The sequence below is a fragment of the Pipistrellus hanaki genome (genome assembly GCF_964339955.1).
Source record: "Pipistrellus hanaki genome assembly, chromosome: 7".
Lineage (NCBI taxonomy): Eukaryota > Metazoa > Chordata > Mammalia > Chiroptera > Vespertilionidae > Pipistrellus > Pipistrellus hanaki.
Genome location: NC_140509.1, coordinates 71,705,151 through 71,723,861, shown reverse-complemented (window position 1 = coordinate 71,723,861; position 18,711 = coordinate 71,705,151). Strand labels below are relative to the sequence as shown.

Here is an 18,711-nt window from a genome sequence, read left to right as displayed (position 1 = left end):
GAATACTGAGGCACCTGAAAGAATGTATCCATTTATACAAGTATATTGCATTATTTTTTATCTTCAGAAATGACCCTACTAGTGTATGAAATACTTTTTTGTTTATTCTTCCAAATATTGGGACTACCAAGATCTCCATAACATGACCCTTTAAGTCAGGGGTCCTCAAACTTTTTAAAGTGGGGGCCAGATCACGGTCCCTCAGAGAGCTGGAGGGCCGGACTAGATGAACTACTAATTCCTACTGTAACACCTCGGCTGCGCTCACTGCCCAAAAAACCTGGCAGGCCGGATCAGACTCCTCTGCGGGCCACATGTGGCCCGCGGGCCGTAGTTTGAAGACCCCTGCTTTAAGTACTTGAATTGTTACAGCTGTAGTGAGATTTAGTTAATTATTCTATATAATAAAAGACTAATATGCAAATTGTTCCCTCAGAAGTTTGACCAGGAGCTGGACGTTTAATTGCTTGCTAGGATGTGTGCTGACAACCAGGGGTTGGTGAAGAACATGGAAGGCGACTGGCAGCAGGGAGCTGAGGGACTGAGGGAAGGAGGAGATGGCCCTGATCTCTGGCCAGGCCTAGGGATCCTACCTATGCACAAATTTCATGCACTGAGCCTCCAGTGGTAAATAAAATTCATGCCAAAGTTCTTGTGTGCATCCAATCAATAGAATTAGAAATATAGGTAAAATATATTTAAAAATATACAAAGCCCTTTTTTGAATGATATATAAAAATTGGGAATATTGATTGGGGACAATAGTTAATTTGCCAGAAGATCTATCACAGCCTATAATATTTGGACACTGATATTGATTTATTCATTCAGCTAGTAATTATTAAGAATTTACTATGTACTATTCACTTTGTTGAGCATTAAAATATATTTTATATAAGGCAAAGTTTCTATTCTCATCGAACTTACAGTCTAGTAGCAGACACATGCAAGTAAATAGGCTATGATAATAGAGGAGCTCAGAGAATTCATAGGAAGAACTTCTGAACAGAACATGGATGTATTCATGGAAGGAACGAATTGACATCTCAGCTGAGGACTAAACGCTGTATAAAGTGCAAACAGTGCAGACACAGAAAAGATGCTTGACAATGAAGCCCTGAGGTATGATAAACCATGACACAAAAAAGAGAAAGTGAGCCCTGGATGGTTTGGCTCAGTGGATAGAGTCAGACTGTGGACTAAAGGGTCCCAGGTTCGATTCTGGTCAAGGGCACATGTCTGGGTTGTGGGCTTGATCCCCAGTTGGGGGCATACAGGAGGTAGCCAATCAATGATTCTCTCTCATCATTGATAATTCTATCTCTCATTCCCTCTCCCTTCCTCTCTGAAATCAATAAAAATATATTTTAAAAAAGAGGAAGTAAAAATGATTCAGTAAATATTTTTGATTGAATGGGTGACTGATTAAATAAATGAATGGATAAAAATATTCAAGTATGAAGAGGCAGACCAGAGATAAAGCTTTCTATGCATGTGTTTTAAGCCTTCCGAATACTTCATTTTCTGGATGTGCAAAGGAGCAGTATTTGAATTAATGAAAATAATCATAAAAATGACAGCTGTTAATTTGGAGAAAATAAAATAGGAGGTGTAGGAAAATGCAAAGAAAACTTTAATAAATTATGTCTGATATCACTGAAAATAATGGACTGGAAAAATATTGATTCTGTAATACCCAATTTCCTCATTATGGCTATAAAATTGATTGGTTAGGGAAATATCTAGTCTGAAATGTTTACATATTTAACCTGTATTTTAAATGACATATAACTTTTATTATTTATCTAGTTATTTTTATTGCTCATGCATTAATATTTAGATATGCATGTATTTTTATATTTTTAATACTTTTAAAATTTCCATTGATTTGAAAAATTTAAAAAATTGCAGTGGAACTTTTCTGATGAGGTAAGGAAGCTTATTTTCCAATAACTATTCTGTTACATATAATAAAACTAATGACTGTCCATAAAGATGATAGCTTTTGGGAAAATTTTTTCTTCTAGTAGCAAGATACTCTGTTAATTAGCCTTATTGGTAGTTATTGTGTGTCCATAGAATTTAAGAAATTTACTCTATAATTTTAATAAGCTTATTTTTTATGTACTCATGCAAATAGTAGCACATCTAATTTATAGATTGGACACTGAAATAGCCAGAATATGATTTGCACAAAGATGGAGCTAACTATGGGTAAGGTTCACTTTGGTCTGCTTAACAAAATTAATTTGAGTAGTTCTTAAGTTCAAATAAAATGTCTTATAACTGAGAGAACACATTTATGTGTTCTTCTCAGCTGAAAGTAGCCTGTCAAAATGAACGTTGGTGTAATAGAGAATAAAGTTAACTAATGTTTAACTAATATTAACACGCATAGTAGACTTGGATATAAGGAAGTCATGGATCCAAGCTGTTAACTTCCTAATTTTCTTTAAATCAACTTAACTCAAAATTCTTGGATAGAAAATGATATGAAGGATTACTGACTTTAATTTCATTTTGTGGAAATAACATACTCAAAGATTTGCTCATATAATTAGAGAGAAAAAATTTGATTAACTCTATGAAATAGCTTTTAAAGTAGAAAGCTAGTTGAATTTGCTAAATAATTTGAAATAGATGATAATGTGAGCATTGCAAATCTGGGAGGGAAACATTCTGGTCAAGGGACCCCAAGTTCAAAAGCTCTGAGGGAAATGAGGCAAGAGAAAAGTGCCAAAGGAGAACTGCATTTTCATCAAGAAAACAAAAAATAAGACTGCAGGAGAAATATGCAACTTTAGGCAATGAAGATATCAAAATTGTTAAAGATTTTGCTTAACTTGATTTGGACATCCATTTAAATGGATGCTGCAGCCAAGAGATAGAGAGATGACAGAGAATCAGAAGGGTAGCAGTGAAAGAACTAGGAAAGATCACCAAGAGCAAAAATGTGTCATTGGAGATCATCCACATTCTCGTATTCCCAATTCTTAAGTATAGATGAAACATTTGGACATTGAAGCCGGGAAGAAAATATTCTTCTGAAATATGATGTTGGAGCTCTATGGATACCCTGTTACCAGGAAGATGAACAAGTATGTCCTCAAGAAAAGGGAACCTAAAACTTTGCTAGAGGCCAAAATGACAAAACTAACGCTGCCCTGCTTGGGCATATCATGAGAAGGCAGGATTCTTTGGAAAAGATAAGAATTCTGGGGTAAATTGAAGGCAGCAGGAAAAGAGGAAGACAATATATGAGATAAATCAAGTCTATAAAAGCAGCCATAGGCCTGGGTCTACATTGTGGACCTCACTTATTCATAAGGTCACCAGGAGTCAGAGCCAACCCAATGGCATGTAACACACACTTGAGTTGGAATGGACCTCCTTTGCTATGGTTCACACTATTTTCATAAAGTTGCTAGCCATCTTTTAACACTCTTCCATATAATATATTGATGAAGAATCTCTTTGCAGAAATTACTAAAGATCATCTGGCAAGCAGAAATAAAAGAACATAGACCAACTTGCAGCATGAATGAAAGTTGGCTTTTTTTTGGGGGGGGGGTGTCTAATATTTTAAATCTTTAATAATTATGATTTTTATTTTAAGGAACACTGAAACTAAATTGATGGAAACATTTACTAATTTTTTTAAAATCTGCTATATTACAAGTAGGCCATAGGGAGTTAGGTGTGGTAGCATGAAGACCTGTTCTGATCCCAATGTAGTGCCCAGGCAAAGGATGATGAAAGCTTGGGCTAAGATGGTTTTAGAGAAGTGTTTAGATGCTGGATATATTTTGAAGGTAAAGCCAATAAGATTTTTAGACATTTCAGATATAGGAATAAAGAAAACAAAAACAGTCGAGATGACTTAAAGTTGTTGGTCTGAGTAGCTGAAATAATGAAATTATTTAGTGAAATTGGGAAGACTGTTGGGATGAAGAACAGGAACTCAACTTGAGATATAAATTTGCAAAACCTATTATATAGGCAAATAAATGTGGGCAAGAAGACAGTTGAATTCTACATTCTGACCTTCAGAGGAGAGATCTGGCCTGGAGACATAGATGTGGAAGACATAAGTATAGATAGTATTTAAAGCTGTGAGTGTTAATGATATCCCTAAGTGAGCAAGTATAAATAGAACAGAAGAAAAGACCAAAGAATGAACAACATGGCACTCTAAAATTAGAGTTAGAGAGGAGAAAGGGTGTTAAGTAGTGAAGGAGATAGCCAGTGAGGTAGGAGGAAAACAAGGACAGTGTGGAGTCCTGGAAGTAGGTGGAGTGTTCAGTTTTTTCAGATGCTTTTAGTAGGTCAGTTATGGTAAGGACTAAACAGTCATAATTTGAGGGTTACTATTGGTGATATACTGTATAGACAGGGACAGAGCCTTTGCCTGGTGTCAGAAACACGATGACAAATTGTTGTGCTGTCCCTTTTCCTAAGATTCATGCAACTTATCCCCTTTCTCCAAATATATGATATTTTCCCTATTCACACAATAAAATAGAATTTATTTGGCTAATTTTTCAAAGTTACTCTCCAACTAACATGCGAATTGACTGTCACTACAACACACAAAGATGGCCGCCCCCATGTGGTCAAAGATGGCTGCCCCCATGTAGACACAAGATGGCCACCACAAGATGGCCTGCAGGGGAGGGCAGTTGTGGGCAATTGGGCCAGCAGGGAAGGGCAGTTAGGGGTGACTGGGTTGGCAGAGGAGGGCAGTTGGGGGAGATCAGGCCTGCAGGCGAGGATAGTTGGGGATAACCAGGCTGGCAAGGGAGGGCAGTTAGGGGTGACCAGGCCAGAAGGGGAGGGCAGTTTGGGGTGACCAGGCCTGTAGGGGAAGACAATTACGGGTGACCAAACTAGCAGGAGAGGGCAGTTAGGGGTGATAAGGCTGGCAGGGGAGGGCAATTAGGGGCAATTGGGCTAGCAGGTGAGCAATTAGATGTCAATCAGGCTGGCAGGGGAGTGGTTAGAGGTGATCAGGCTGTCAGGCAAAAGTGGCTAACTGTAGGCAGGCAAACAGTTGTCCTGGATTGTGAGAGCAGTCAGACATCCCTCGAGGGGACCCAGATTGGAGAAGGTGCAGGCTGGGCTGAGGGACACCCCCCCTACCCCTTACATGAATTTCATGCACTGGACCTCTATTAATATATTAACCATGATTATATTTAAGAGACTCCCACAAATCTCAATTACTCATTTATATATGTAATTACATATACACCTATATGTTATTTGGCTGCACCGACATATGTGGATTTTATTGTTTTATCTCCTGGAGACACCTTACATATAAGTTGTTTTACATTCTTAATTGGCAAATTTAGAGATTAAAAATTCAAATGGGATTTTAAAATGCTCTAAGGGAGCACACCACACATACATTGTCACCTCCATTTGTTTCCACTGCTCAATTCAAAATTTCTAAAACTTATTAATGATTTCTAAGCAGCCTACATTCTCCCATCTATGCACCCACTCAAGAAATTTGTGTAATTGAGCAGGGTATTAGGAGTATAGCTGTTTTAGAAATCTAAAGTAGTTGTATTAATATAATTAGAAAAACATCATAAGGGATAATTATTTATACTAGAAATCTGTGGGAAGAGACTGAACATAAACTGTGCACCTATGGATGAGGACAATGGGGGGTGGGGAAAGGGCAGAGGGTGGGGTGGGAACCTGGTGGAGGGGAGCAATGGAGGGGGGGAAATGAGGAACATTTGTAATAATATGAACAATAAAGATTTATTAAAGAAATCTGATTATTTGCTGCATAAACCATTTTAAAATTGTATTCTGATTATAGAAGTAAAACTGCTAGAGAGTCACAAATGTTTCTCCATCTGCAGTTGGAAAATGATATATATATAGTATGATTACTAATAAAAATGGAATTATTTGGATGAATAGAGGGAAATATTGATTTGGTCATTTGATCATAAACAAGGTATTTTCCTCTTTATTTTTCTGCGAGACTAATTTCAAAGAAGAGGGTAATTTAAAATTCTACAAGACCGTTTGTTAATCAGGATGATATTTTCAGTTGGAATGAATTCCTTTGACAGAATGAACATACACCCACCAACATGCCTGTAATAGAAATCATTGCAGAAGATTCTAGACTGCCACAGGCTTCCCGCAGCCTCACAGCAAGGCAGTGGCGGTCTTGAGGACTGACACTTTTCATCTCTTTTTGAAGATAGACACCCTCCAGTTGTCACCCCACAGGAAACCGGGAAGTATGCTAAGCTATCCAGAGGACTGGGAATTACACAGCGTCATGTCAGTGGAAATATCCTAGCCAATATTATGATTTATTTTGAAGGGGGGTGAAAAAAAGAAAAGAAAAGAAAAAAAAGAAAGTGATGGAAAGAAGCTGCTCACAACATGGCCAAACAGCTGGCTGGTTTTATAATCCAGAAACAGCTTGGGACGAACTCTGCTCACAAGCTCTCTTGGCAGAGTAGCTTGATGAAAATACCAAAGCTGTGAGAAGTGTTCTTTTGCTGAATCCTTTATGTGGCTATCATATGGTTTATGAACCTAAATGAGAAACATGTATAGCCATTCATTTTAAATTTCCCGTGTGTTTCAAAGAGGAACTTACTGATTTTATTATATGTACAACCACAAATAATGGTTCGCCATAGAATAAACACCAAATAAACCTTAATAATTTTCAGAAACTTGTATCCTAGACATGCAGTGATTTCCTCCTTTCTTTCAAATAGCATTTTTAGGAGCACTCAAGGGAGAGCTTGATGAGACAGAAATTAAGCATGAATTCAAGGGCACTTGTGATTTTTTGGATGCCAAAATCAATCGGCAGGGGGAACTAATTTTAATTGCTTCATGTATCTTTTTATTCATCCTTTTAACATTTAATTGATACCTTCTTAAGTAATAGAGACTACTTAAACGCATTTCTGGTTTACCCGCTAGATGCCAGATCTGTGGAATATACAAGATCCACTTCACTCCTTTAGATTTTTTTTCTTGACATTAGAAAGTACCCAGCATTTTCAGATTCAGTATATTTAGCAGACCTTGAATTCTATCATCTTCAAATGTGGTAAATGAATTTATTCTTATTATGTATCCAAGGTAGACTCAATTAGCTGGGACATTTCATATTTTTATCATGAGGCATTTTGAGCTTATGGTTTGTGACATCAGAATTAGTTTCTCATCTCAGAGTTTGCTATAATTATTTCTCTAGTGACTCAGTAGTTTATTGGCAGTCAGTTTGTAAATGCTCTCGGAGATTATCTAAATGCAGGATGTTCAGAATGGAAACACATACCATTGCCTCTCCTGTCAAAAAATGTAATTAACACACATGATATATGATCTTGCAAAAGTAGGTGAAAATTCCAGTGGTGACCTCAAGTCAGTTTCCCAGTACATGCATGGACTGTTGTGTTACTGGACAGCTTCCGGCCCAGCACAAGAATCCTTTCTTTTTACATTCCTGTGTCTTTAGCCTCCTGTGCATGCATGCACAGGCTTGAGGGTGGGGTGAGAGTGAGGGGGTGATTCAGTCCAAAACCTACCACAGATTAATTAATTTTATTTAACAACTTTGATTTGATGTAATTTATTGCATAGGCCATAATGTATTTACAAAGTACAAAGAGTGAAAGTACTTTTTCCTATCAGTATATTCAGTTGCCTCATTCTTTTTTATGGTGTACTAATTCAGTATGTAGATATTTATTTAACCAGTTGCACATTGATGGATATTAGATTAAAAATTGTATGCATTTGTAATTTTAAAAAAATATATATTTTTGTTGATTTCAGAGAGGAAGGGAGAAAGAAAGAGAAATTGAACATCAATGATCAGAGAGAATCATTGATTAGCAATCAATGGTTGGCTGCAATCATTGATTGGCTGCAATCACTGATTGTATGCCCCACACTGGGGATTGAACCGGCAACCCGAGCATATGTCCTGACTGGGAATCGAACCATGATCTCTTGGTTCATAAGTCCGCACTCAACCACTGAGCTTCAATGGCTGAGCTGCATTTGTTGAACTCACTTTCATAGGGGTTATGCCATTTTGCACTCACACTTGTAAGTATATGAAAATGCTTATACCTCTTCAGTCTTGCCATCAGGGAATGTTATCAATATTTTGGGGTTTTGACCACCTGAAGAAAATGGAAAAAGTTTATTGTAGATTTAATGAACAGCCCTCTTTTAAATAATTGGTGAGATTGACTATCTTATAAAAAATTTAACAGCCATTTTTATTTTCCTTGAATAGTTCCCTTGTATCTTTTGTCTGCTTTTTATATTATGTTGTTGGTCTTTTTCTTATTGGTTTATAGTTCTTTAGGAATGAGGGGTAAAAAAATCATTTATCTGTAATAGGTGTTCTTTTTATCTTATCAAACTGGTTTATTTCTCATTAAAATGTTTTGCTATTGTGAAATGCTTGTGAGAGTATGTGGGATTCATGCACCTTTGAAGGATAGTTTCTTTGCAATTTCTCTATTTTGATTTTATTAGATTTCATTTCTTTTAGTGTCAATTGTGCTAAATTATTTTCCTAACAAATCTACCATTCCAACCAAGTTTTCATGTACTTTCATAGCCTGGGTTATACCTCTGATCTTATCGATCTAGTTGCTAAAAAAAAACAACTAACTGACAACAAATGAACAACTGATTGAAATCTCTTACCGTGGTTGCAGATTTGTCTAGTTTTCCTTGCAGTGTGTCATTTTTTGTTATTGTTGTTTCCCACTGTGTACTAGATTCTTAAATAATTTCAGACACAATAATTTTCAGATAAAAATTAGTGATTTAAACATTTATGTAACCCCTAAGAAGGTCAAGTAGATGCAATGCCTTAGAATAGAGGATTGTGGGTAATTACAATATATAGAGAACACCTAAAATGTAAACAAACATATTGCATATACATGTGTTAAAAAGTCCATAAAGTCCCCCAATTATTTTATTTCACTATACATGAAGCTGTCTAATTAATTAAGAGTAGAGAGCTTATCTTGATTTTCCAAAAGAAAAAAAAGACACATACAAATATTTAGTATTTGGTGAGTTTAATCGTTAAATTTTCTCTCACTTTGTGCAGATTCACATCTCTTTGATCAACGGGAGACCAAGTGCGGATGACCCTTCCCCTGAACTGCTGGAATTCACCTCTGCCCGCTATATTCGCCTGCGGTTTCAGAGGATCCGCACCCTGAATGCGGATTTGATGATGTTTGCTCACAAAGACCCAAGGGAAATTGACCCCATTGTCACACGAAGGGTAAGTTATGATGTATCATATTGTAGGCTGTGAATGATATTGCACCCTTCTTTTTAATCTTCTGATAAATAAGTTTAAAATATATCTTTCCATGATTTGTAACAGTGGTTATCAAAGACTTTAAAATTTGGTAGACCTTTTATTCAAATCTAAGCTCAGCTACTTGTTAGATGTATAACACTTATCAAAGTTTTGACATTTCTAAACTTTGATCCTCTCTTTTGCAAAATGAAGATCATAATGCCTAGTTTATATTCTGATTTTTGAGAATTAAGTTTTGAACTTTGTGTGATCAGCACTATTATATTGGCTTTGAAGAGTTACTGTAGGAAATTGAAACATTTTTGGCTGCAATCAATAGTAAGAAATACATTTTATAACATGACTAGTATACACACACACACAAACACAGAGCAATTAATCATAAACCTTAACGTGCACAGAAGTAGCTGTTGATACTGTGAAAATGCAGGTTCTGATTCAGGAGGTCTAGGGCTGAGTTGAGAAACTGCATTTCTATCAAGTTCCCAGTAATGTCAATGCTGCTGGTCTGTGTGCCATTTTGTCCAATTAAATAATTTAATTTTATGCTTTATTAACAAATCAAAAGCCATAGTTTTAAAAAGTACTACTTACTGTAGGGAAAAACTGATTTTATATCTTTTATTTTCCTTCCTGATAGAATATCAGAAAAAAAATGCTTATGGCATTCTTTCAACAAATCTTTAAAAACAGGAGCTAATAAACTGGAATTTATGTGTATGACATAGATGGTCAGTGGAGGTTGCTATGAGCCATAACTGTGTTTCTTTCTATCTATCCCCCACCACATGCACTGGATTGTGCCACCTCCCTTACACACTGTTACATAACCAACTTTATTAGCAAGAGGGGCAATTCAACTATAAACCCATTAAACAAATCCATGCTAAGAGAATATCTCCTGTGTGTCCAGAAGCAGAGGTAAAATGAGCATTTAGGAGAAGCTAAGATTGTGGAACAAAACTCTTAGTTCTAAGATGATCTTCCTAAGGTCAGATTGTTGTCAACAATTGCTGAACATTGTGCTGACTATGGAAGGGCAACACTTTTCATGGTTCATGAATACCCTCATAAATTTTCTCTTCTCTACTTAATTTACCCTTCCCAAATCTCTCCATCATAAAATAACTTTTAAAGTTTTGTTATCCCCATACAATACATGCTTCTTGTATTAGTGCCCCGTATTTTCTAAACCTAAAATAATTTTACCATATGTTACATATCAGCCTATTGTAAATTATTTTATACAGAAGTAATGATTATTTCATGGTGATGTTAGATTCTTGTTTTAAATAATCCCTTTTAATTTTAATTTCAGCATGACTTAAAATATATACTGGGAAAGACTAAATAATCTTGAAGGGAAATTTAATCTTTCTTGACAGTATATCTATCAGATGGGGATGGGGAATCAATGGCAATAAATGTGTTTCTTTTATCATCTTTTAAGAAGGCAAAATAAAGGTTGGGGTGCCCATTAATTATTTAAAATTCATTGGACATGAGCCTTTAAAATCGTGCAATAAAGTTCAACATTTATATGTTTACTGAAAGTAATGTTAAGTAAACACTACATGTAAATTTAAATATATAAAACAGGGACATTGAATTTTAGCTCCTTTCAATGACTCAAAAGTGAAGCATTATATATTTGTATTTAAAACAGATTTCCCAATTTAAAAGCATCTACAAAAACTACTGTATCAGCTGGGCAAGCAAATATCCCTATTTGTGTCTATATTACTACGTGATGAGGTTAGTGAAAAGCAGACTTTTAATCTAAATTTCCTAGCAAGTTTCATAAGTTCGAAGTTCAGATATATCAAGTGAGGTGATACAACAAAAATATTATAAGAGATACTATGTATAAACAAAAGCAAGCAAAGAAAAAGAAAAAGTAAATGAAAGGGAACTTTGTCATTGGGGAATTCAGATTTTTGTTTACCTACTTACTTTCTCTAAATCTGTTTTTATAATGGGAATGATTAGAATAATACAACTATATGCCACTGCGACAGTTATTTGGATTGCACATGACAATGTGAAGTACTCTCAATTATACAATATTTTATATATATATTAATTAAAATATAAAACATAATTCAGTTCTATAGTTATAAATAGTCTTTGAAAAGCGGGGTAGATTCAGGGACCTAGCCCTATCCTAACTTCAGAGAGGGAAATGATTGCGGGGGCTGGTTAACATCCTCATGAAAAGAGGCCGCTGTTCTGCCCATCTACTTTGCTCCTCACATTGTTAGCTCAGTCCTGCAGTTAGTCCCATTTCACTTCCTTCTGTGTGTGTGTAAGAAATGTATTGTTAGGAGCACATTCCCCTAAATTTGCTGATTCTTTTCAAATTCACCAAACAAAACATTCTCCATATGGTTCGTGGATACTGAGGTTTCTCTAATGACAATAAAGGAGGTTTTCTTGCAAGAAACTAAAACAATTTTAATGAAGAGTTATAACAACTTGCCCTCCACAACAGATGCTTCAGCTTGGCCTTTGTATTGTCTGTGGGAAAGACATTTCTAGCATGCCCACCCAACATAAATCAGACGCGCTCTTTCTCTGGGCTATTGTTAGCCCTCGGTTGTCCTGGAGAAACACAGTGTGCTTCACACTAAGGACAAAAGCGGAAAGTACAGTTTTTAATTGAAGGTTCCCTTTGTTACTCTCACCTTGCAGTCTTCTTGACAGGATGTCTCTCTGATTGCTTTTTGCAGTATTACTACTCGGTCAAGGATATTTCGGTTGGAGGGATGTGCATCTGCTACGGTCATGCCCGGGCTTGTCCACTTGATCCAGTGACAAATGTATGTATATTTATAGGATGCTGAGGCAAAACGAAGCTCTGAACTGAGAATGTTTCACAAGAGGCTTTGCTGAGAGGGACCCTGGGAGCGGGTGTCAGGTCTCGGCTTAAACGGTGTAACAGGAAGCTGTGCCAGGGTGAAATAGAGCTGGTGGTTAGGATGATAGACTTTGAAACAGCCATCACTGTATCATAAACCAAATTAGTTTTTCCCCCTTCCACTCCCCCAAAAAGGGGATAGGGGGCTCCAAACAGGTCTTTCTATTTTGAAACCTCTTTAGCTATGACAGCCTACTATATGATTTAGCTTTGGAGAATGCCTGCCATCAATCAACCAGGCCATTTCTTTAAAAAATTTTCATCAAAAAAGTTAATGAAAACAAATGAAAAATGTCCATGGAAGTGAATATAAATGGCATGGAACTGGAGACTGAGGTGTGGCAGGGGCAAAAAGGAGTGGGGTGGAAGAGGGTATTCAAGAGAAAATTGAAATTGCTAGGCCAGAAAATGTTGCCATGCTTTTGGGTCAAATTTTTCATTAATGACAATGTATTAAGTGAATATAAACTAAAAGGAAGATAAATGAGCATCATTCTTCTCAATCATAACCAAACTGGTGAAATATAAAATCATTTGTTGATAGTATATGGAAGAAATATATTGAGTAGTAAGATTGGTGAACATAGCTAGCTAGGCATAGATTTTTTTTCCTCCTACCCAAATTGTAATACAAATGGCATTTCTCTAAAAGCCAGTTTTCTGACCAATGTATCATAATGTTACCTCTTGGGGGAGGTTCAAATGCCCTGGTACATTTATCTGGGCACATTAAAGGTGCTGCTTTTAGTAGGGTGTGTGTCTATCAGGTGTCATGATGACCAGTGTTTCCCATGCTTTGGGAGCCCACAAGGCAGTCTTGGAGGGTCAGCTCCATGCAATGAATGAAGACTGAACTCAATAAACTAACAAATAAAATAGAAATACACTCTTAGATACAGAGAGCAGACTGACAGCTGTCATAGGAGATAGGAGTTGGAACGCTGAATTAAGCAAAGAAAACAACCCCATAGACACAGACAACAGTATGGTGATTACCAGAGGGAAAAGGGAATGGGGGAAGTAGGAGACAGTAAAGGAGGGGGTAAATGGTGATGGAAAGTGATGGAAAGTGTGGTGAATACACAATATAATATAGAGATGATTGTAGAATTGTACATCTGAAGTCTGTCACCTCAATTCAATTTTTAAAATATATTTTTATTGATTTCAGAGAGTAAGCAAGAGGGAGAGATAGAAACATCAATGATGAGAGAGAATCATTGATTGGCTGCCTCTTGCACACCTACTACTGGGGATCGAGCTCGTAACCTAGGCATGTGCCCTTGACCAGAATCGAACCCTGGACCCTTTAATCTGCAGGCCAACGCTCTATCCACTGAGCTGAACCGGCTAGGGCAATTCAAAATTTAAAAAAAGAAACAAACAAACAAAAAAACTGTACTTACAACATAGAGACAGGACTGTGTTCATGTGTGCGCGCCCGGGTGCATGCTGGGACATTTGATTTGTTATAATTATGCCTTTCAGTGCCTAGGGAGCAACTCTCTCCCTGTGTTCACACTCCCAAATGTTAACAATCCTCCGAGGGAAGCCTTAAATTCAAAGAAGAAGGGATCTTAGTCTTAGGCCCAAGATTGCCCCAGCTGGGGCCTCTACTCTCTTCCAAGCTGAAGCCCAGTGATCCCAGAACTGGACTGGACCTCCAGAATCTGGTGCCCATCAAATACCTGCTTCCAAGACGAGCACCTCTTCCTTCCCAGGCTGACAGGACTGTTGTGTTTTGTCCATAGTCTGGGAGTTTTCTCTTCTCTTCACTCTACCTTCCAGGAAAAACCTTTCGTTTGTGGTTCCAAAAGCAGCTGAAAGCATGTTTCCCCCCCCTTTTGACTAGAAATCCCGCTGTGAATGCGAGCATAACACGTGTGGTGACAGCTGTGACAAGTGCTGTCCGGGATTCCATCAGAAGCCTTGGCGCGCCGGGACTTTTCTGACCAAAAGCGAATGTGAAGGTATGTTCCCGAGAAGCCAACAGCATGTGGAACTAACTCTTCCTTGTCTGGGACATGGGTCATATAAGCATGTGGCGATTTTAGGGAAGCACTGCTTCCAATTTCTATGTTTTATCCAAGGCAATAACTGGTCATCTCTTTTACACTATTTCGTTTCTCGGCTTTTTTGTGGTGTTTTTTGTTGTTTTGTTTTATTGGTAAATATTTACCAAACACCAATGGATTTATCACTATGTTAGGATTATGATAAATAAATAAAAACATAGTATACACATATTGTCACTAGCCATGTAGATCTTTAAAACCATTGAGTCATAGCAAACTTTAATCACAAAATATTCCCAACCATAAAATACTTTCCCCCCCCCCCCCCCCCCCCCCCCCCCGTTTAAGATTCTGTATATGCTATCCATCCATGTCTGGAGTCCCTTCATTTTTCTGCACTCACTTTTTTTTTGCTTTTTGATTTGTCTCTGATATCCTTTCATGCAGTTATAATTACACCAGAGGTCCGGTGCATGAATTCATGCACTGGTTGGGGTCCCTCAGCTTGGCCAGTGATCAAGCCCTAAGGGAGGGAAGGGGGACTGGCTGGCATAGGAGAGGGGCTGTGGGCAGTTGGGAGGGGCCAATCGGGCCCAGTTCGGGCCAGTTAGCAGCCACAGAGGGCGTTATAGTGACTGTCATTCCATCTAGAAACCCTTTACCACTCTCCACTTGTGTGTATATGTTTAGACAGGAAACAAAAAGATTAGGTCAAACTTGTTAGCAACAGGGATGGGCAAAGCAACGTGAAAGGAGTTTTCCACTTGCTACTGGACATATTTTTTAAAAATAGTGCAATTACAAAAACAGTTTTATCTTCCTTTATGGGACAAATGAGAAGTTGTATTTCCAAATAGAAAAATAAATGTATTTTTTAAAACCTAATTTAAAGATAGGGGTCTTAACCATAATACCTTACATAAATCAAACTTTGGGCAATGTATTGCATCCCTAAAAGCTTATACGAAAATGTTCTTTTCCAAGTTGCATTGTGTTCCAGTCGCCTTAGTATTTAGAAAAATCCTTTCATGGCATGACAAATCCTTCTATAAGAAGAATAATCACCTTTTAATTCATTTGAATTCAATTTAGACTTTCATCAGTCTAATTTATTTAAGTCATGATAAATCTCTATAGAACAAAAAATATTTATTACATTGCTGGGCCTGTGCTAAAGGGCAGTTTCAGTTTTTTGTCTTGGGCATTCTGTGAAATAGCAAACTGCTGATGGCAGAACAAACATGGCTCTTTGGAAGTAGGTGCTATGCACATATGTTCTCTGCGCTGTGCAGGCATGGCCTTTAAACAGCAGCCAGGACTGCAGGAAGAGGGCCCGCTCTGCATGAGCTGTGAAAATGACCACTGCTCCAGCCTTGTGTGTTACACATTAGTTCATGGTTATACCGGTAAACACTCTCAGTAGCATCAATGCCAGTTAGTGTGAGAATAAATTTGCATTACTCTCTATTTCCCTCTACTAATACCGATAGCAGAAATCTTGGCTGTTTCTTGCAGTATATTTTTTACAAGATTTTTAAAGAATTGTGCATTATCCTAAAGAGATAAAACTTTTTAATGCCTGCTGATGTGTGTTTATTACTGCATGTTTTCTAGAATAAACTTTGAAAACTCTACATCAATATAACAAAAAATACTATATTCTAAATCAAAACCCAACAGCCTTAGAAAGCATTGGCAATAAATGCAACTATATTAAGATATCTTGCCTAGTTATAATAAAATGTCACTATACCTGTTAAAAATGAGAAAAAATGAAAAAAGACATTTCTCAGGAAAATGACTTACAACCATATAAAAAGATCAGCACACTTACTCATAATTAAGGAAGTACAAATTATAACAATAAAAACATGCTAATTTTTCAAAATGTTCATTCTTTCTTTCACTCAACAAATGGTTGAATGCTTAATATATCCAGAAACTGAATTAAAATATTTGTTAATATGCAGTGTTGGTGAGGATTATGGGAAAAGAGTTCTATCATATCTATTGGATGGAGAATAATTTGACACAGCATTTTAGAAGAATTTTTCAAGCTCACTAAAATTTTGTGTGTCCTTTGACTAGAATTTAGGAATCTAGACTATAGATATACTCATAAAGCTGTACAGGGCAGATGATCATAATCCTTGCCATTAGTATACAATTGCTCACTCTACTTCTCCTCAGGCAGCGTGCAATCATAAGAGATAAGTACTGCAATGATACCGGGGCTTGAATTTTCTGCTCAAAGTTACTCAGCTGGCATGTGAGGCAGCCTGATACTATGAGAACACTACTGCTACTCCCACCTCCGAGTCCTCCTAGTGTGTACCAGCATTATTTATAAAGGCAAAATTTGGAAACAATTAACTGCCCATTAGAAGTGGCCTCATTAGTTGTGACCTGACTGCCTTTTAATAAATAACATTAGAGGAATCATATGTTTTTTTTTTGTTTGTTTGTTTTTAATATATATTTTATTGATTTTTTTACAGAGAGGAAGGGAGAGAGAGATAGAGAGTTAGAAACATCGATGAGAGAGAGTCATCGATCAGCCGCCTCTTGCACGCCCCCTACTGGGGACATGCCCACAACCCAGGTACATGCCCTTGACCGGAATCGAACCTGGGACCCTTCAGTCCGCAGGCCGACCGGTTTCGGCATAGAGGAATCATATGTTAATAGAGAAAGAGCTATGATATTTACTGTTGGTAAAATGAAATTATTTAGAGCAGTATTTAAACATCTCCTCTAGCGGAAAAACAAGATTGAGCGTGGGCATACACACACACACACACACACACACACACACACACACTTATATATGTGGAAATCAATGTAAGGATACCTATGAAACAAAACATCTGAGGAAGGACATTCAATCTACTTGTGTCTTATACCCCTACTCTGCAAACTGTGTCTCGTGAGCCACATGCTGCTCTTTGGTCCCTGAGTGTGGCTCTTCCACAAAATACCATGGCCTGGATGAGTCTATTTTGAAGAAGTGGCATTAGAAGAAGATTAAGTCTAAAAAATTTGGCTCTCAAAAAAAAAAAAATTTCAATCGTTGTGCTATTGTACTATTGATATTTGGCTCTGTTGACTAATGAGTTTGCCGACCACCGTATGGAAACTGACCCTTACTGAAATTAAGAAGTTCCCTACACCACATGACTGCTAACTATTGGAGAGGTCACCCAAACCCCAGTCTGGTGAAAATAGCTTGATCTCAGCCACTATGCAAACCTCTCCTTTTGCCCTGATTGTTTGGCAGAACTCTCTATCTCTCTCATCGGATGGAACTTGAGGGGAATGCAGCAGAGGTTGGCTCTGCAGAGTCTGGAGCCTGGTTTCCCAGTAGTTGTCAGTACTGATCTGGTTTCGTTTTACAAATTATTTCACTTCTCTGTGCCTCAGGTTACTAATATGTGCAAAAAGGCCAAAGTACCAGACTCATAAGCTATTTGAAAATTAAAATCAGTGTTAATAAATATAAAACACTTAAAAGAAAACATGTCATTTAGAGAAATGCTAAGTTTTAACTATTAATAGTAGAAAAGGAAAAGAACTATATTCTAAACATCTGTTTTTACCCAGAGGATGTAACGTAGAGATTATAGTAATTATTCATTATGGATTCACTGGATCTTAATCATCCAATGTCACAGTTCAATACATTTATTTTTACCACAATAGGAAATTGTATGTTTAATCATATAATATTTTGGTTTTGTGAGATCAAATCAGTCAAATACTGGCATTTCATATGACTCAGTTTAATTTATATGTTTTGATAATTTTAATCTCCATTAAAAAATGTGAATTTACTAATATAACCAATAAATCCAAGTAATATTAGATACTTTTATATTGATAATATGCATAATAAATATATTTTCTCATATAGTATAAATATATAATAGAAATTATATTTAATTATCTCTGAAACTGGAAAACAACATCTATGAAATTTTTTCTTAATGCAGCATGCAATTGTCACGGGAAGGCCGAAGAATGCTATTATGATGAAAATGTTGCCAGAAGAAATCTGAGTTTAAATATACATGGAAAATACATTGGAGGTGGTGTGTGCATCAATTGTACTCAAAACACTGCTGGTATAAACTGTGAGACATGTATTGATGGTTTCTTCAGAACGAAAGGGGTAAAGTATGCCTTTTCTTTCACAAAGTGTTTTTTTTTTTTCATACAGAGTTGTATATATAGAAAAGTAATTTTGATAACTTCAAATTCTTAAAGATGACCAAAACATTTCATAATGAAAACATACAAATATTTAAAGATAAAATATAAAGCAATTCTATCTCTTCAGAAAGTTCCATAGTGCCATATTTCAGTCAATTCTACCCCCAGACAAACTCTAATTTTTATTCTTATTTTTAGAACACAAATTAATT

General features: G+C 36.7%; 1 protein-coding gene across 2 annotated transcripts in view; it reads left to right on the top strand.

Annotated features, from left to right (window-relative positions):
* The window catches only part of LAMA2 (laminin subunit alpha 2), a 447,053-nt gene that overhangs the window by 155,762 nt on the left and 272,580 nt on the right, over positions 1-18,711 (top strand). For both annotated transcript variants that reach the window (XM_084889596.1, XM_084889597.1), the window contains exons 5-8: positions 9,137-9,316; positions 12,088-12,177; positions 14,128-14,245; positions 18,280-18,458. In XM_084889596.1, the coding sequence (XP_084745722.1) occupies positions 9,137-9,316; positions 12,088-12,177; positions 14,128-14,245; positions 18,280-18,458 (567 nt within the window). The remainder of the gene's footprint in view (positions 1-9,136; positions 9,317-12,087; positions 12,178-14,127; positions 14,246-18,279; positions 18,459-18,711) is intronic.